The sequence below is a fragment of the Thamnophis sirtalis genome, unplaced genomic scaffold (assembly GCF_051295495.1).
Source record: "Thamnophis sirtalis isolate CommonGarterSnake01/CBP01778 unplaced genomic scaffold, rThaSir2_p1.2 scaffold_6, whole genome shotgun sequence".
In the NCBI taxonomy this organism is placed as follows: Eukaryota; Metazoa; Chordata; class Lepidosauria; order Squamata; family Natricidae; genus Thamnophis; species Thamnophis sirtalis.
In genome coordinates, this window is record NW_028261386.1 from 16,793,961 (window position 1) to 16,812,146 (window position 18,186).

General features: G+C 43.2%; 1 protein-coding gene across 4 annotated transcripts in view; it reads left to right on the forward strand.

Moving 5' to 3' along the window:
• The first annotated feature begins 708 nt into the window (after positions 1-708).
• TAF15 (TATA-box binding protein associated factor 15) overlaps positions 709-18,186 on the forward strand; it is a 38,872-nt gene continuing 21,394 nt past the window's right edge. The window contains exons 1-6 of one of the 4 annotated variants that reach the window (XM_014058935.2): positions 709-858; positions 6,280-6,316; positions 7,546-7,597; positions 9,939-10,041; positions 10,127-10,238; positions 12,292-12,632. In XM_014058935.2, the coding sequence (XP_013914410.1) occupies positions 849-858; positions 6,280-6,316; positions 7,546-7,597; positions 9,939-10,041; positions 10,127-10,238; positions 12,292-12,632 (655 nt within the window). In that variant the 5' untranslated portion in view covers positions 709-848. Of the gene's footprint in view, positions 859-6,279; positions 6,317-7,545; positions 7,598-9,938; positions 10,239-12,291; positions 12,633-18,186 lie in introns of those variants that run through there. The other 3 variants (XM_014058937.2, XM_014058938.2, XM_087717274.1) reach the window with 3 other exon arrangements.

The following is an 18,186-nucleotide window of genomic DNA, read 5'->3' on the forward strand; positions in this document are numbered from 1 at the left end:
TTGAACCTTAAATTCCTTTCATAATAAAATCTTGGATTTTGTAACTGAAGTTTCTGGAAAGGAATCCCACGAATTTCCCTGCAAAATCTGGAAAAGGTTATCATCCCCACTTCTAAGCACCTGACATTACTGTTATTTATTTTTTTAAAAATTGCAACTGGGCGGCTTACAAAAGTTAAAACCGATAAAACTATATTTATAGCAATAAAATTATAAATTATGGTTAAAAGATTTGGAGGGAGGGAACAAGGTGAATCTGCTGCTAGGGATTTCTGGGATTTGAAGTCCACACATGTCAAGGCTCTGCGACTGAGCAGTGACCTAAGCGATCCCGTAGTTGTGAGGATCAATATTCTGCGGACAGAACCTTGTTTATTATGTTAAATTCCTTGGATGAAAGACATGATATAAATGTAATAAATAAATGAAATTCATTTTGCCTGAAAGCAGATTATTTATTATTTAGGCTTCGATGGGACATTCCTTCCTAGCCTGTCATCCTCCCCCTCTTTAATAACCACGGTGGTACAGCCCATTTGGGAACAGAGACTCTTTCTAATTATTTCTCTCTCTCCCCCCCCCCCCACATCCCGCAAATGAGTCGGGTTATTCCAATTCTCTCCTTTCACTTTCCCCCTTTTTTGCTGCAGGCGTCGTTCAAGTTGGTATCTTCTGCCACCTCTGATTGGCTGCGTCACCCCGCAGTCGACGCGACGGCGACGTCGATTACGCTACCGCCCCAGAGTCAGTCAGCCTGCTGGCGGAGGAGGCGGTAGATATAGTGTGTCGCTCGGAGGGCTTTTTGTTTTCCCCCGCCGCTGGTTTGCCCGTTGGGGTTGGTGACCGGGATGGCGTCGGGTAGGTTTATTTCCTCCCCCTTCTCCCCTTGTTGGGCGAAAGAGGAAAACTGAGGCTTGTCACTAGAAGGGCTGAAAAGAGGCGGGAGAGGGCGTGGTATATGCAGGAGGCGGGAGAGCCCTAGCGGGACCGTTCTGGCCGTCGCCATCTTAGAGGCTACTGCGCCTGCGCTCGCTCGACCACTCTACCTTCCCTCAACCTCGAAATCTCCGCCCGGGTCTTATCGGTCTTATTCAAGTTAGGTTTGACCAGTCTGGGCGTGGCCCACTCATTTATTATTATTATTCTTTCCCCCGAACTTGAATCCGTGTCCGTGTATTAAATTTACAAAAGAATGCTGTGTACTCCTTTATTTTTTAACTCAGCTTTTCAGAATACGAAAAAAAGCCTCTCTGGGGCTGACCAAAGTCTTACTTTCTCCAATAACCTGTTTCGTACAGAGACCTGTGTGGGAAACTCGGCAGGCAGGACATGACTGAAATAAATCTGTGTGTCTCCTCATCCTCACCGGACCTCGCAAATATGCTGTTTATTTTATTTGTACTTAATCTTTTTTTTAAAAAAAAAGCCAGTGTGCTGTAGTTAATGTAGGATGGAAAGAACTAATTCAGTCAATAAGTTGAAAAACAGCATCTATACCAGGGCAGTAACCATATTGAATTCTATGCGTGCCAAAATCATGTGAGCACGCGCGAGAGCATGTGTGTGTGTGTGTGCCCACACATAAAGCAATGTGCCCCGCCCCCCTCTGCGCATGTGTGTGCGAACCCCCTGCTCCCCGTTTTGGGCCTAGCAGGCCTCCCTGAAGCCTCCTGGGACCAAAAATGGGGTGCCGCCCCCCCGCATGTGTGCAAGACCGCTCCAACCCCCCCTGCATGCGTGTGCTTCTGCATGCACTGCAGAGACCCAAAAATTAGCTGGCCAGCAGGAGGAGCACATGCATGTACGGTAGAGCTTAGCTGGTCAATGGCTTGCGTGGCTGCAGAGAAGGCTCCTTGTGTCACCTGTGGCACACGTGCCATAGGTTTGCCATCACAGGTATAGTGCAATATCGGGTTTTCAATTTCAATGATATAGAAAGTAAAGGATGTATGTTTGTGTTTTTATTTTTATAGTTATAACCTACACTGAAGATGGCATTTAATTTCATTAAACCATGTGCAATGGCAATAAAGTAAACTAAGCTAAGTTTATTCATGAAGTTCTCAGGCACTCCTGGGCCAGTTATTTTCTTAGCTTAATATATCTTATATAGAGAGTTGTTGTGAAAGTACTTCTCATGATTCCTTTATTATATAACTAATAAAAATGTAAGAACTACCCTGACAAGTTCTGTAGAAAGTGTGACTTTGTAGGATATGAATAATAGTAGTCTTAGAAAAAAAAATCTGTCCTTAACAGAGTTTTGGGGGAGGGGGCTGGCTAGAAAAATGATGGAAGAAGCAAGTAAAAAAATATTTTTCAGAATGTGCTCAGAAACCACATTAAGTTTGCCAGGCTGTTTTTCATTTTTGTTTTAGTTTCTTTTTAATAAAAATAAATTATTAATGGGAAATATATATAATTCTCAAAAAAATGCCAGCATTATTATAAATTAATAGGGTACTTCTCAGCCCAATATGGGCCCTATAAGCATTCCTAGAAAATGAACTATATACAAGTGCCGCATAGTCTTTAGGATGACATCTATATGCCTCTTCCCCCAATCTCAGATACTTAAACTAAAGTAGTAAGGAAACTTCTGAGGTTAGCAAAGGGGTGTTTTGTAACAAAGTACAACTAGCAGGCTCCCTGTGTTAGCTATTCTATAAGTTTAGCCACAGTATGCAAGCGACACAAAGATTGTAACAAATAGGGAGGAGACTATTTATTAAATCAATTTACAAGGAGGACTGTCTTATCTTTCCTCCTGCAACAAGTGTATGTGAATACTATATCCTGCAATTTTGCTCAATACAGTCTTACTCTTGTGAACTGACAGATAAAACTAGCTTCAAATTCTCCTGTGGGCTTTTATAATCCAGTGGAACTTGAACCTGGATCTCCTGTTCCCAGTTCAGTATGTTAAGCACTATACTATTTGATGGTGAAGAAAAAGCTTTTCAAGGTTTGAGAATAAGACCTGCTTTGCCATATCTGAAAAATACAGCCCTCAAAAAGGATTTCTATGCAGATTTTAATGATTGGATGGCAAATTTTTAACAAGACAATCTTCAATATAGTGTTTTAAGGCATAGTACTTTAACTGTTAGTATAAATTAATTAAGCGACCCTCTTCCATATGTATTTTAAGGAATAGTATGAATCTCTTTCTGATAACAAAAGGATTAGCATAATAAAGGTGAGAGCATATTAACTAAGGTTTAAGCTTAAGTATATCTGATAAAAGCTGCTCCACATTTATGGAGTTAAATAGATTAGCAAAAACCTCTGCGGCGTCTTTTTATTTTATTTTTAAGAAACAGGTATACTTGTGACCAGTTCTCTTCTGCAGTCAGGCACTTTTTTTTGTCCATTCTTGTTTGCCCACTCTGCTTTGCTTTGCCTTGTATTACATTTCATTTAAAGAATACTTAACTTACCTGTTCTTTTTTTGAATTGTAATTGAGATCACCAGCTAAAGGTAAAGTGTCCTTCAAGTTTATCTCAGGTTTTGATGGCTAATGAACTACATTTCTCATAAAGGCTGTGTTGCTTATTTTATGTTTTGTGAGCTTAAGTAGTGTCTTTCAAATGTGAGTAAAGCTACCATTGCAAATCTAGCTTTTCTACAGCTGTGTCAGTTTTCTTTGATTTTGACATATTTAGAACTTACTGCCTTCTAAATTTATTATAAGAATGTACATAATGTTAAAAAAAATGCTTTCGATAAGTTGCAGAAGAGGTTAAGGAATGAAAGGAAGCATCTGCAGCATGCATATGTGTATGGTAGAAAGCAGAACCCTTCCACATGATCATATCATGTTTTATAGTCAGGCTTTGGTCTTTGAAACAAAGTACAGGTTTCCGCATAACCAGATCCCATTACACAGGATTTACTTTTGTGATATATACATTTGATTGTGTTGGTGGTGACTGACTAGCATTAACAAGTAGTATCTCAGATGAACTATTTATAGTAATAGATGTAGCATATCTCATTCACTGTGTCTAAAAATCACACTTGATCCAAGCACCAATCCATCTCCAGTTACTGACTGGAAAATAAAACATACTTTATATTCAGTCAATGAATTATCAAATATCGTGAACTTTGGTCTTCTATCTGAACTTGTAAGTTGTGTTCTTCCTGTCATTACTATAATGAGTTTATACTTGGTTACACTAAAATTCTTATGTGTATCCTGTTGGATTAACTGGATGTTAATCCATACTGATTTTAGAGGAAGTCTTATAGATCTTTAGAATATGTTCTAAAAAATCACATACAAAAATTATTTTTATTACATGAGAGCAACACCTTTGCTTTGGCTCAAACAGTTGCCTGCTCTCAAACCCCAGGACCATCTAGTTCAACATTCTGTTCACACAATGGCCAACTAACTGCACAGGGAAGCTGACAAGTCTCCCAGCAGATGGTTTTCAAAGGCAGTGACATTGCCATCAAAGCTAATAGTCATGATCCCCATAACTTTAATTAATTTTTCAATAATGTTTTTAAGGACAAGCTGATAGCTAGCACATCTCATGATAAAAGTTGAATTCTGTATTGTGTTAAAAATTATTTTTTAAAATAATTTCTTTTATTCTGATTCTTCCAGGATTCAATTTTGTTAGATAACCTTTGTTTAAAATATTTTGGTACAGGTCAAATAGCATTCCCTTATTCACTTTATTCATACCTGTGCATATATGTAGTCCTTGACTTACAACCACAATTGGGACCAGAATTTCCATTGTTAAGCAAGGTGGTTATTAAAGTGGGTCATGCCTGATTTTATAACCTTTTTTGCTACAGTTGTTAAGTGAATCAAGAGTTAAGTGAATCTGGGTTCCCCCATTGACTTCACTTGTAGGAAGCTATCTGGGAAGATGTCAGATGGCAATCTCATGATGCTGCAACTTTCGTAAATACATATTGGTTGCCAAGGGCCCAAATTTTGCTCATGTGAACACGAGGATGCTGTGATAGTTGCAAGAACTGGATGTAAGTCCCTTTTTTAATTCAGTAATTTTGAACGGTTGTTAAATGAGTGGCTGTAAGTCAAGGACTACCTGTGATTTTATAACTTAAGTCTTCTCACTGATCTCCTTTGTAGACTAAAATACCCCAAATGCCACATGCTTTTCTCATAGGTAAACTGTTGCAGCCTCTTTATCATCTTAATTTATCTCCATTGAACTTTCTCTAGCTCCACTCTATTCTTTTTGAGGCATGGAAACCAGGACTGCATACAATATTCAAGATGATGTTGCACCATTGGTCATTATTATATTGGCATCTATTTTCAGTGCCATTTCTAATTATCCCTAATCTGTTCTAGATCTTTTTTTTATAATGGATGCACACTTATAAGTTTGTCTGTTGGTTTTCAACTTCATCTAAAACTGATATTCCAAAGTGAGATGCTATTTAACCTAGTCCCAACCCCTAATTTATATGTTTCACATCATTTAATAGTTTGCATAATAAAACAAAACTTACATATACAGTTCTTTCCCCTAGGATAGAACCAGAAACTGATGAGATAAGTCTTGTGTTTTTAGTACTGATTATTGTAATGCTTGCCATGTTGAAACAATTAAACCAGTCAATTTTGGTGTACCAATGTCCCTGATTCTTGTTTTGGGCACCTTCAAACATCATTTGTTGTATTTATACTCTGCATACATCCTGGTTTATTTCAATCAAGTGTATGCTGTATTTTCTTTGCTGTTCTTAACCAGTCTTATTTAATTATCAAACAAATTTATATGGCTGCCCAACTCGCACATAGTAACTCCGGGAGGGTTGCAACATTACAAATCTACAACATAGAATCTGATCCCACCCCTGTTGCAGCAGCAACACAATCAAATCAACCACTTGATCAACTCCATCTTCATTTGGAATCCCCAGGCCTGCTGACAAACCCACGTCTTCAGGACCTTTGGGCTAGTCCTCTGCACCCTCTGTAGAAATGAAGATCTGCTTTCCAAGCGAAATTAGACACCCCTCTATTTATTTTCATTTGCCCAGATTTCAAGATTAAAAACTAAAAGTCCCTTCCTGTAAAATGTTAACAGAAGAAATTAAACATAATACTCTGCACAACAGAATGTGGATTTTCGTCTGAATAAAGAGATTCCTAAGAGATGCAAAATAAATTTTACGGGCTTCACAACTTACAATTATAGTAGTTCAAAATTCTTAGATGTAAATGTCTTCTTTGACTACATGCTTAGTTGCAGTTTATTTACATATATTTATTTATTTTTAAGATTCTGGAAGTTTCAGTCAATCTGGGGATCAGCAAAGGTATGTGTCCTTACATTGTATATAAAGATGCTATGGTCAAATGGGAATGAGGTATGTTCAGTGTCCCCAGTCTATGATATATGTTCTTTTGGCTTTTTACCACAAAGTGCTTATTTCCTTTGACAACCTTTTTACTTCAGATCCCCTATGTAAAACACTATGAACTGCACATGCCTTTCTAGTTTCCTTGCTTTGTCTTCTCTGATGCAATTCAAAGCACTTTCATATAATCACCAGCTTTACGGTCCAATTCTTTGAAGCAGTTTTGGTCTGTCTCTGAATGTTTTCAGTGATACCATTCCTCTGGAGTATCTACTATGCCACAAGTTAATTGACTGAGCTGCCAAAATGCTCCCAAAGGCTGTGCTCTCAGAATTTCTGCCAATTGGCACAAATACAAGTAGTACCAATTCAAGATTGCCTCATGTAGAAGAGGACTAAAAATGTTCTACTTTTCCTAGAAGACAATTCTTTCTCTTGGATCTTTCCCAACGGAGGTTACATTTGGGGGGTAGTGGTGTATTTGGCCAGAATGGCTAGGCAACTAGCAAAATTAAAAAAAAAAATCATTGTACAGATAATCCTCAAGTTACAATTGTAAGAGAGCCTGTCCATTATGGTCATAAGTCATAATGGTGACATCCCAATTTTACAATACTTTCATGGCAGTCATTAAGTGGATATGGCAGTCATAAATCAAATGCTATGGTCTAGAAGTAAATGCACGGATATAGGTCATATCTTCAAATGGTCTCTTAGTACCAGTCATAAATTGACCACTACCTGTATATAGCACCAGCAGGGCCATGACATAGTTTAAAAACAATGACTGACATTCTGGGTTGAATTTTTTGGATACAGAAGGGGTTCTTTCTAGTTTTTTATGTTAGCTACTTAATAATTATTTATTGTGAAATTAAAAAATGTATAAAATAATAGTAAATTACTTTTACATTTCATCCAATATTCATTTTCCTTTGCAAGGTTGGATCTTCTGATCTTGCTGCATAGGAATATTTCCCCCTTCCCCTTTAACATTTTTCATGTGTACATTCTCATTGTCTTCTCTCTCCTTGTATTTATGTGGGTGGGTATCAAACAACTGAAGATAATACTTATTTTGTGTTAAAGATGTCGTACAAGGTTTTGTTTTATCTAAATGTTTGTTTTGTCCCAATAGTGGGTGGTAATTGCACTTCTTTTAAACGTCCTAATCTTTTTCTTCCCAGCTATGCAGGGTATGGCAATCAAGGAAATCAAAATTATGCACATATGCCACAGGTAGGCTGAGCAGTTGCATCATTGCTTCTTTATATGCAAAATGTTTTTCTTTGTGATCAAAATAATTATTGCACCCTCACACACACCCCAACTTGCTTCTGTGATTGTGACATAGTAAATAATATCTTACTCTCCTGTAGAGGAGAAGTGAGGCAACACTTGGGGAGAAAGGTTAAAAAAATATTTCTGAGATGACAGAACATAGTCATACTAAAATTACTAATCAGTGGAATCCTATTGCCTTGCTTATATGTATTTTAATTTATTGAAGCATTAATTTATAAAGTAAAAGCTGGCTATGATTTTGGGCCAGTCACTTTCTCTCAGCCCAATTCGTCTCATAGGATTGTTGTTGTGGGAAAAATAGGTGGCAGAAGAAGAATAGGCTTTTAGTGTAGGACTATCTCACTGTTGATGTGCTAATTGGGCTCTCACCTGACTGTTCATCCCAAATTTTCAAAGTTCCTTTCCTTCTTTTTACCTATTACTAGTGTCCCAACACAGCATCCCATCTTCCTCCAACAACCTTCCCAACACATTCTTTCATCTACCATTATCGGTTTGTCAACACAATGTATTCCACTGGTGTGCCTCCCTGGTCTACTCACATCTTTCCACAGCTATACATTCTTTGCTCCTCTCAATAGCAGCCACCAACGTGCCACACAACATATAGCTATTCAGCAAATTAAATACATTAAATCAAAGATTTATTGTAAAATGATCTATCTTTTCTCAGTACATGCAGAGATAGATAGCTGGAGTGTTTTATGTGTTTAGTGCATTTTCTTAACTTGCCATCCTCCAGTTACCTTGAGACAATATACCTGAGTGTTGTGACTCAGCAGATGTCTGCTGTGAGTCTTTTCGGGATACAAGATTCATTATGCAACTGGGGCTTGTTAGAAGCAGGTTTGGAGATAAAAGGACGGATGCTGCCCTTGCCCTAGTCGCGGGAGTCAACATACGTTCCTTCATATGTTCCTTCGTGCGTTCCTTGATCCTTGATTGTGGTTTCTTTGCTGTACACTTGGAAAAGTGGTTTGACTTCTGTAACCCTGATTCGTAGAGATTTTGGAAGAAGGGCTTTGCTTTCGTTTGATTCACCTTGTATTTGCCGTAAGAAAGTTTTGTGTTTCAGTCCGTTATCTTCTGGCAGAGACTTTAATTTATGTTATTTTGGCTTGCAGCCACTTTGAACTGAGAACTGATAAAGAAAAGTCCTTTTAAGTTTGTCTGCCTGCTGTTAGTTAAGAGCCGTAAAGGGGGGACAGGACACCTGAGGTATATTGGGAAATTAGTCTGTACAAACCTGGAGTGGGCCATGTAGCAGAGGGCTAATTTTGTAGCATTCATACCTTGAGTAAAAGAAACAAATGGATATAAAGCAGGCAGCTGAAAAAATTAACGGTATTGGCTTCCTCAGTAATCTTCACAATAACCCTCTAAGGCAGTGATGGTGAACCTTTTTTGGCTTGCATGCCATAAGTGGGGGGAGCACAGGAGGGGTCGTGTGCGGGTGTGCCTCACCCATAATGCAATGCGCGACCACCCCAGTGCGCATGCGCGCACTAAAGGAGCAACCACCCATTTTTGCATGCTTTTTTCACCCTCCCCAGGCTCCAGAGGCTTTATAGGAGCTGGGGGGGGGGTGAAAACAGCCTCCCCCCCCCCCCCCGGAAGCACTCCGGAGGCTTCAGGGACCTTCAGGAGGCTTCCCTGAAGCCTCGAGCAGTCAAAACGACCCTCTGAGCAAATAGGAAGACCGTTCCTGAACTTCCAGTTTGCCCATAGGGGCGTTTTTTTGTGCTCCGGAGGCTTCAGGGAAGCTCATGAAGCCTCCAGAGGGCCTCCGGCGTGGGAAGCAGGGGAGGCTCTTTTCGCCCTCTCCAGACTCCTATAAAGCCTCTGGAGCCTGGGGAGGGCGAAAAATGGCTTTAAAAAAGGGTGAACTCAGATGGCCAGCGGGTGCATGCGCGCTGGCCAGCTGACAGGGCAGCCCCTCGCATGCCCTGACAAATGGCTCCACGTGCCACCTGTGGCATGCGTGCCATAGATTCGCCATCACTGCTCTAAGGTACAATTATAATAAAATGTAATCATTTAATGAACTGTTGTGTAAAACTTTATGTATATACATGTATGCTTTTTCTTTTTACAAAACAGAAAAAGAAAGATCAATTAAAGGCAAAAAAGAAAAATATTTTCCCAGAAACACATTAGACTAAGATATATCAGTTTATCTAATTGCCATTTACAACCTAAGTGTAATGCTTTTCGAATGTAACTAGACTCAATAAATCCAGCCTTATTTAATTTTTTACCTGCTTATTTATTGCAGGGATATCCCGGTTATGATCAGAGTGGAGATACTTCATCATATGGGCAAAGCTATGGAAGCTATCAAGGAAACTATCAAGGGAACTATGCACAGACCCCAACAGGTTTGGTTGAGCATGCTGACAATTTTGTATATATACACCGTTCAAGGGCGCGGTTTACCTAAAGCATTCCCTATTGGATCTTCAGGTTATGGGCAAGGTAGCCAGCCAGGATATGGTGGATATGAAAATCAGAACCAGAGCCCGTATAACCAGGAATCTTACGGCAATCCTGGGCAGCAGAAAGATTTGTCAGGCAGGTAAGCAATCTTGTTTTCCTCTTTTACATTAATTGTAAAAAAAGGAAAATGAGGGCATTACTGATGTTGCCATGTACATGACGGCTATAAAACTAGTACTTTGTAAAAGTTCTACGTAAAACCTTTAATAAAAATGTAGCAATTGATTGGTTTTTGTGGGGATTGGGTTGGAGATAATAGTGACTAGAGCAGACATACCATATTTTTCTGACTAGAAGACGCACCAGACTATAAGACAACACAAATTTACAGGAGGAAAACAAAAAATTTTGTCCTCCGTGCGTCGCGTTTTTGCCCTCCCCGGCCCCCAGAAGCACTCTGCTTCTGGGGGCTGGGGAAGGGGAAAACACAACGCACAGAGGTTTCGGGAAGCCTGTATTTGGTCTATAAGACACACCTAAATTTTCACCCACTTTTAGGGGGTGGGGAAGGTGAGTCTTATACTCTGAAAAATACAGTAATCCAATATATCTTTTTCCTCTGGTTAGCATGACTTTTACATTTAATTTTTGTCTGGGAAATCAGTGGGGAAAACACTCTCAAAAATAAGAGCTCATAAATGATTCAAGATTTCAGTACCATGTTTTTACAAAAATAAACCCTAGTCTGATTTTTAAGCATGCACCTAATATAAACCCTACCCCAAAAATAATCCCTAGTGAAGGGGGTTGGACATGGCTAGCACAGGATGTGGCTAACGTGGGCTGACTGTCCGGCAGAAGCCGCAACCCTTGCTGCACAAGTGAGTGGATCATCTGTCTGACAGGTAGGGGGGGAGGCAGGTGATCCAGAAGCACTGTGCAGGGTGTGGGAAAGCCAAGAATCAGGCTGGAATGGCCGGCTGGCTGCAAGAGCCGCCTCTTTGTGTGGCAGCAGTTGGAGGCAAGAGGTGCAGGGCAGAAGGCAGGCGATCCAAACACGCTGCAGAAGGCCAAGAGTCAGGGTGGAGCAGGCGGCTGGCTGCAGGAGGCCTGTCTTCATGTCTCTTGGGTTTTTTGCAGCCCACGCAGTGTGTCCGGATCATCTTCCTTCCGCCCTGCGCCTCTGCATCCTTCTGTTGCTGCCGCTGTGTGAACACAAGCCTCCCGCAGCTGGTGGGAGTGCTCTGGTCCACTGATAAATTGTTTTCAATGTTACAAACATTTTTTTAAATTTTCTGAATTGATTTTATATAAGAAGTAGTCTGAACCAGAGGTCCCCAACCTTTGGGCTGCGACCTGTTGTTGGGAACCAGACTCTGCAAGCAGCGGGTGGTCATGGTTATTTTTGCATTTGCAGGATTATACTGCTCTCATATACTCTTCCCCTCCCCTCCCACCATTGCCACTGCCAGTCAGCAAATCCAAAAAGGTTGGGGACCGCTGGTTTAAACAAGAGAAATAGCCTTTGTTTTCTTTTTATTTGAGCCTAATTATATTAATTCTTCCTACTTCCTACTTGATTGGATTATCAGTTGTTACCCTATATTCTTTTTGACCTTAACCAATAATTTTCAGTTATTAACTAGGGAGGAGAGAAAATGTCTAGGGGAACCATGTGCTCTCCCTCTGTTGTGTCTTCTACCCAAATCACAACATCAGTATTTTGACAGGGAATTTTGGCTAATCTAACTGAAGGGATGCAGTCATTTCTTGGAAGGAAGAAGATATGACTATAACTTGGTAGTTACAATCTTCACATTCTTAAGTCTGACTTAATGCACAGATCCAGTTCGGGAGTTGAATTTTATATACATCAGCAACATGTAAACTTAATTATGAGCAAAGATTCTTACAAAGTCAGCTGTGAAAGTTCCCACTCCCCCTTGCTGGGTATCCAGGCAGAACTTGAGCGTTGATTTGTTAAGGATGCTTTAGTTCAGGTTCCTGTACTGAGAAGGAAATTGACCTTGATGTCATACATTTTTTCTTTATTCTATTTGATTGTATCTGGAGATTTTGACATTCTTTGTTGCTTTGAATGGATAAGACCATGAAAGTTGTCTCTGTATCATTGTATGCACTTCTGAATAAAAAAAAGAGTGCAGTTAATTTCTTGTTTGCTTCAATATAAGGTCTTCCTATGACCAGAAGTCCACCTATGGGCAACCAGGTTCATACAATCAGTCTTCAAGCTACAGCCAGCAGCCAGGGTCCTATGACCAACAACAAGGCTACAGTCAACCGCAAAGATCATTTGATCAACAGTCACCTTATAACCAGCAGGGACAGCAAAGCTCATATGACCAGCAGTCAGGTTACAGCCAAAATCAGCAACCTCAGCAGAGCTTTGGGCAGCAGCAGCAAAGCTCATTCAACCAGAAGCCAAACTACAGCCCGCAACAAGGCTCATATGGTCAGAACCAGCAGTCATACCAGACACAACAGAAGGAAAGCTATGGACCCAACATGCAAGGTAGGCACTGCATGGAGTCCAGACAAAAAATTATATAGAACAAAGCATTGTGGTAAACGTTATAGAAAGATTTTAGTACCCAGGAGGTTGCAAAGAGTATATAGCTGAAGTAGCTAAGAGTATAACCATAAATAGTTGTATGGGTCAACTGCATCTTGTTGCTGCATTATCTTTTATCTGATTTGGGCATGACAGGAAGAAATAATATTGGTATTTCTACTGAATTGCTTCATTCCAGTTGATTTTTAAAGCAAATACTATGATAAGAGTTTATTAAATTATATTAGTTCCTGTTCTTGCTGAGGTTTTTTTTACATTAGAAGTATAGTAGCGTGCCTTTTTATTCTCATATAGGCCAAAATGCCTATTCTATAATCTCGCTTGGTGTGGCATATACTGTGTTTCCCCGAAAATAAGACAGGGTCATATTTTCTGGGTGCTGCTCTGGAGAGTCCAAGCATGGGTTAATAGCAATAGCAATAGCAGTTAGACTTATATACCGTTTCATAGGGCTTTCAGCCCTCTCTAAGCGGTTTACAGAGTCAGCATATTGCCCCCAACAATCCAGGTCCTCATTTTACCCACCTCGGAAGGATGGAAGGCTGAGTCAACCTTGAGCCGGTGAGATTTGAACCGCCGAACTGCAGCTAACAGTCAGCTGAAGTGGTCTGCAGTACTGCACCCTAACCACTGCACCATCTTGGCTCTATCAATACATCCAATCTGCCCAGGACTGGATTGGAACTTTAAGCCACGCCTCTGGTGCTGACCATCCTCAATTTTTTTCAATTCAGTATGCCCAGTGAACGCACTTAGAGTTTCTCTTTACCCCTACAGATTGCTTGGACTCTCCTATTTGAATTATATATCTTTTTCTTCAGTTTGGTGAGCAGGCTTGGTGAGCAAATTTGTTTCCTTCCCCTTTAATTGGCAAGAAGATCACCTTTCAGCCCTACCGGTGTCCTGGGCTCGCCCGGGCGCTGCAGGGCTACAAGCAGCTGTTGAGGGAGGTGTGTGGGTCAGAGTGCTGACACCAGCGCGATCGAAGCAGTCCTGCTGTGATCAGGCTCCCTGCTGAGGTCTCTGTTGCCGCTGTCCACGCTTCTTAAGGGAGCCGGTGATTGGTGCGGGGTTTCAGGGCTTGCAGCAAGTTCCGGTGGCCATTTTGAGGAGGTCGGAAGTTCCGGTCACCATTTTGTTTGCTCCTTTGGGTTTCTCAAGCACGTTGCTGCAGCTGCCTGGTCACGTGGCTCTCTGCAGGTCGCAGCATGAGACTGTCCAATTTATCGGCGGATTGTATCTTCTTGTCCCTTTCATCTTGCAATCAGTGGGGGTGAGAAATATACATTGGCTGCAATTGCGATCAGTTGCCTTCTGTGTCTCTCTTCAGAGCGCTTTGGCCTGTTGACTGTAACTGTAAAGGTGGTGAGTGGAGGTTTATTCCCTGCCTATAGCAGTTAATTCCCAGCTCCTCCAGGGTATTTTCTAGACAGGCTGGCAAGGCTGCCTGGGAAGCTATCAGGGCAACCAAGCTCTATTCTATACCGGGGTCTAAGCAGGGTTCAGGCCCAGATAAGGATGCCCTCCGTCGCCAGAAGACATTAGAGAAGCAGTTTTCCATGGCCCATCCACCTCAGTCTCCCCATTCTTCCCTAGCGAATGAGGATTCCAACTGGGAGGAGGACATCCTCCCCAGACTGGAACCTGAGTTCTCGGTGGATGAAGGAGCTGCCTCCGACAAACCCGCCTTTACTGGTTTGTTTAAGCTTGTCAATTTCAAGATTATTTTGAACAATAATCAGTAGACCCTCCTGTGGCAGCTCTTACCTCCTCTTCTGTGCTCCCATCTGATCTCCTGGAGGGACTCAAGGCGGAGGATAACAAAGATGAGAACGCCTGCCATAAAACTCATCAGGCGGTAGCTTGGGCGCCTCTGCGTCCTTCCTCTCTAGGGCCTCCCCTCTCTGGCTGAGACAATTACTCGCCAAGATTCCAGCTGGGGATATCAAATTAAGACAGGATGTCAATAAGATCATTACAGTGACGGAATACGCCACAGAAGCCACCTTGAATATTGCTAAATTTGCATCCAGGGCCTTGATATCCAACATCACCACGCATCGCCTTTTATGGCTCAGACACTGGAACGTGAACATGCGGTCCAAGTGGAAGCTTGCTTCTGCCCCCTTTAAAGGGGGACAAGCTTTTCGGGGAGGTTCTGGATCTGGTCAAAACAAGAACAAAAAGAAAGCATGCCATTGGTCGCTAAGAAATCTGACAGGAAGGGTTCTAACTCCTACTGGTGGCCGCCCTTTTAAAACACAGAGCCCTCCACCAGTTCTGGTTCCTTCCATCGTCCCTACTCACAGCACACCAACAGGTCCCAGGACCGTCCACCTTTTCGTGGCGCCAGCAGAATTTTTCCAAACGCCCCTTTCGAGGGGGGGTCTGGTTCCAGGCCTTTCAGGAGAAATAAGTGACCACTAACGGACGGCTCCCATAGCAGGGCGTCTCCAGCTGTACCATGCCCAATGGGATTTGCAGTGGGTCCTGCAAATAATTTGCATGGGTCTAACCTTAGAATTCCTTTCCCCTCCCCCGCACGGCTTCATTCATTGCCCAACCCCCTCATGTCCTGTCAAGAGGGATCTCATGGAACAGGAGATCCTTCATATCAGGGACATCAGGGACATAGAACCGGTTCCATCAGGTCAGGAAGGGACAGGCTTCTATTCCATTCTATTCCTAGTCCCAAAGAATTCCGGGGGGTGGAGGGGAATCCTCGACCTAAAGAAGCTAAACCATCATATAGCTTACAGGAGGTTCAAGATGCAGTCCCTTCAGTCAATCCTGGGCTGCATCAGGCCAGGGGACATGCTAACCTCCATAGATCTCAAAGAGGCCTACCTCCATGTCCCCATTCGCAAAGCTCACTGTAGGTTCCTGAGATTCTTTTATGCAGGCCACCACTACCAGTACAGGGCCTTGCCGTTCGGCCTGTTGTCGGCCCCCAGAACATTCACAAAGATTCTTGCAGCGGTGGCAGCCTTTCTCAGATCCTGTCCAGTGTAACTTCACTGCTACTGGGACAACGTCCTCATCCAGCCGTCGTCGCACCAGCAAGCGACGCAAGACCTGCATTACACGATGAGGATCCTGCAAGACCACGACTTCTCCATCAACTTAGAAAAAAGTCATCTACAACCGACAACCAGACTACAGCATCTACATGCCATCATCGATACCATGGACTATCAGGTATTCCTGTCACCAGAACAAGTGGCGAGTCTCAAGGAACAGGTCCTGCAGGTACAGCAATCCTCTCATACCAAGGTCGTACAGTTGTCCCAGCTCTTAGGGAAAATGATATCCTGCCTGTCCATCGTGCCTTGGGCAAGGCTTCATTCTCAGCCTTTACAATGGTTCCTTCTACCTTACCAAAGGGCCAACGAAAGCAGCTCCACGGCATTGGTGCAGGTCTCCCCGAAAGTACGTCATTCACTCAGGTGGTGGCTATCTCCCACCCTAGTACCTTTCAAAGAGCCGGACTGTCTCACCATCATAATGGATGCCAGTCTTTATGGCTGGGGAGCCCACCTCCACAACCAGATTGCGCAGGGCAGGTGGTCTCCAGCCGAGGCAACGCACAGCATCAATTGGCTGGAGTTGAGAGTGGTGAAGTTAGCTCTTGTTCACTTCCTTGACAACATCTGAGATCAGTACGTGATGGTACTTACAGACAATGTGGTGACAAAGGTGCACATTAACTGCCAGGGGGCACGCGCTCCAGGTCCCTGATGGCAGAGGCCAAGTCCCCGGGAGGGTGGGCGGAGCAGCACCTATGCTCAATACAGGTGGAACACATATCCAAAGTAAATAGCATCCAGGCGGATTGGTTGAGCAGAGCCACGGTCGACCACTCGGAGTGGCGACTACATCCGGACCTGTCTCAGAGGTTCGGCCACCCGCTGGTCAATCTATTTGCCACTCTGGAGAACACGCACCTTCCCAGGTTCTTTTCCAGATTCCACATTCCACAAGCCAAAGGACTCAATGCCCTTCACTGCCTGTGGCCGTCGGGTCTGCTGTATGCATTTCCGCTATTGCCTCTTCTTCCCAGAGTCAACCAGAAGATCTTGTCAGAGGGAGCGGAGGTCCTGCTCGTAGCCCCGTCTGGCCCAGAAGAACCTGGTTTGCCAACCTGGTGAGTCTCTCTGTCAATCCTCCTTGGCAGATTCCCCACCACGAGGTCTCTCTCAGCCAGGGGGCCCTTCAACATCCTGGCACTTGAGTGGAACCTCCCGAGCAGGGGCAGTCTCTCCACCAAGGTCATCCACACCATTAAGGCATCCAGATGGCCCTCCATGACCAGGATCTACAAAGCCACCTGGAGGTCGTTCGACACCTGATGTACATCTCATGGCGTGATGGCGATCTCGGCTACTGTTCCACAAATATTGGACTATTTGCAAGATGGACTAGACAAATGCCTGGCACCTAACACACTCAGGTGTCAGGTGGCTGCGTTATCTACAATACTTGCCCCAGATGAGCGCTCATCCCTTGGACGTCATCCCACTATCCGTAGTTTCCTGAGAGGGGCAACAAACCTGAGGCCCCCAGTGGTCCACAGATACTCATCATGGGACCTCAACATAGTCTTATGGGCCCTGATTGGCTCACCATTCGAACCGCTTTGTATTACCAGCCTTAAGCATTTGACGTTTAAAACTGCCTTTTTGATTGCCATCACTTCTGCACAGCGTATTTCAGAGTTGGCAGCCCTGTCAGTTCGCGAGGACTTGTGCTTGATACAACTGGACAGGGTGGTCCTCCGGCTGGACCCGTCATTTATTCCTAAGATTAACTCCTGGTTCCACCGAGCCCAGGAGGTCATTCTCCTGGATTTTTGTCCGCATCCCAAACATTCTAAGGAGAAAAGATGGCACATGCTCGATGTCCGTAGAACGCTCTGCAAGTAAATCAAGCGCACAGCCGCGTTCTGGCGTTCTGAATCACTTTTCGTTTCATTTCAACCTGCATCTCAAGGCCGCAAAGTTTCCTCATCTACCATTGGACGGTGGCTGCGGGCATGCATTACCCTCGCCCACGTTCTCCAGTCCAAACCGGTGCCAAGCCGCACATTCTACAAGAAGTGCCGCCATCACGGTGGCCTGGGCGACTCAAGCACTGATAGAGGAAATTTGCAGAGCGGCCACTTGGACTTCCTTGTCTCCGTTTGTTCGGAACTACAAATTGGACAAGTTTGCTTCTGCTGAAGGGGCTTTTGGGAGACGAGTCCTTCAGGGCATTCATACCAGCGGAAAGACCCTGAACTTGACTGTTTGCCACCATAATGTCATTTAGCTTGGGTATGTCCCACACTTGGACTTTCCAGAGCGGCGCCCAGGAAAATGACGATTTACTTACCTGAAGGGTCATTTTCTGAGCACTGCGAAGGAGATTCCAACCCCACCCTGAGGTCTGTCTCCGCTGTTCAGTGCAGACTTTATGGACTGTCCATTTGGATATAGTTACACCTTGTTTGGAATTA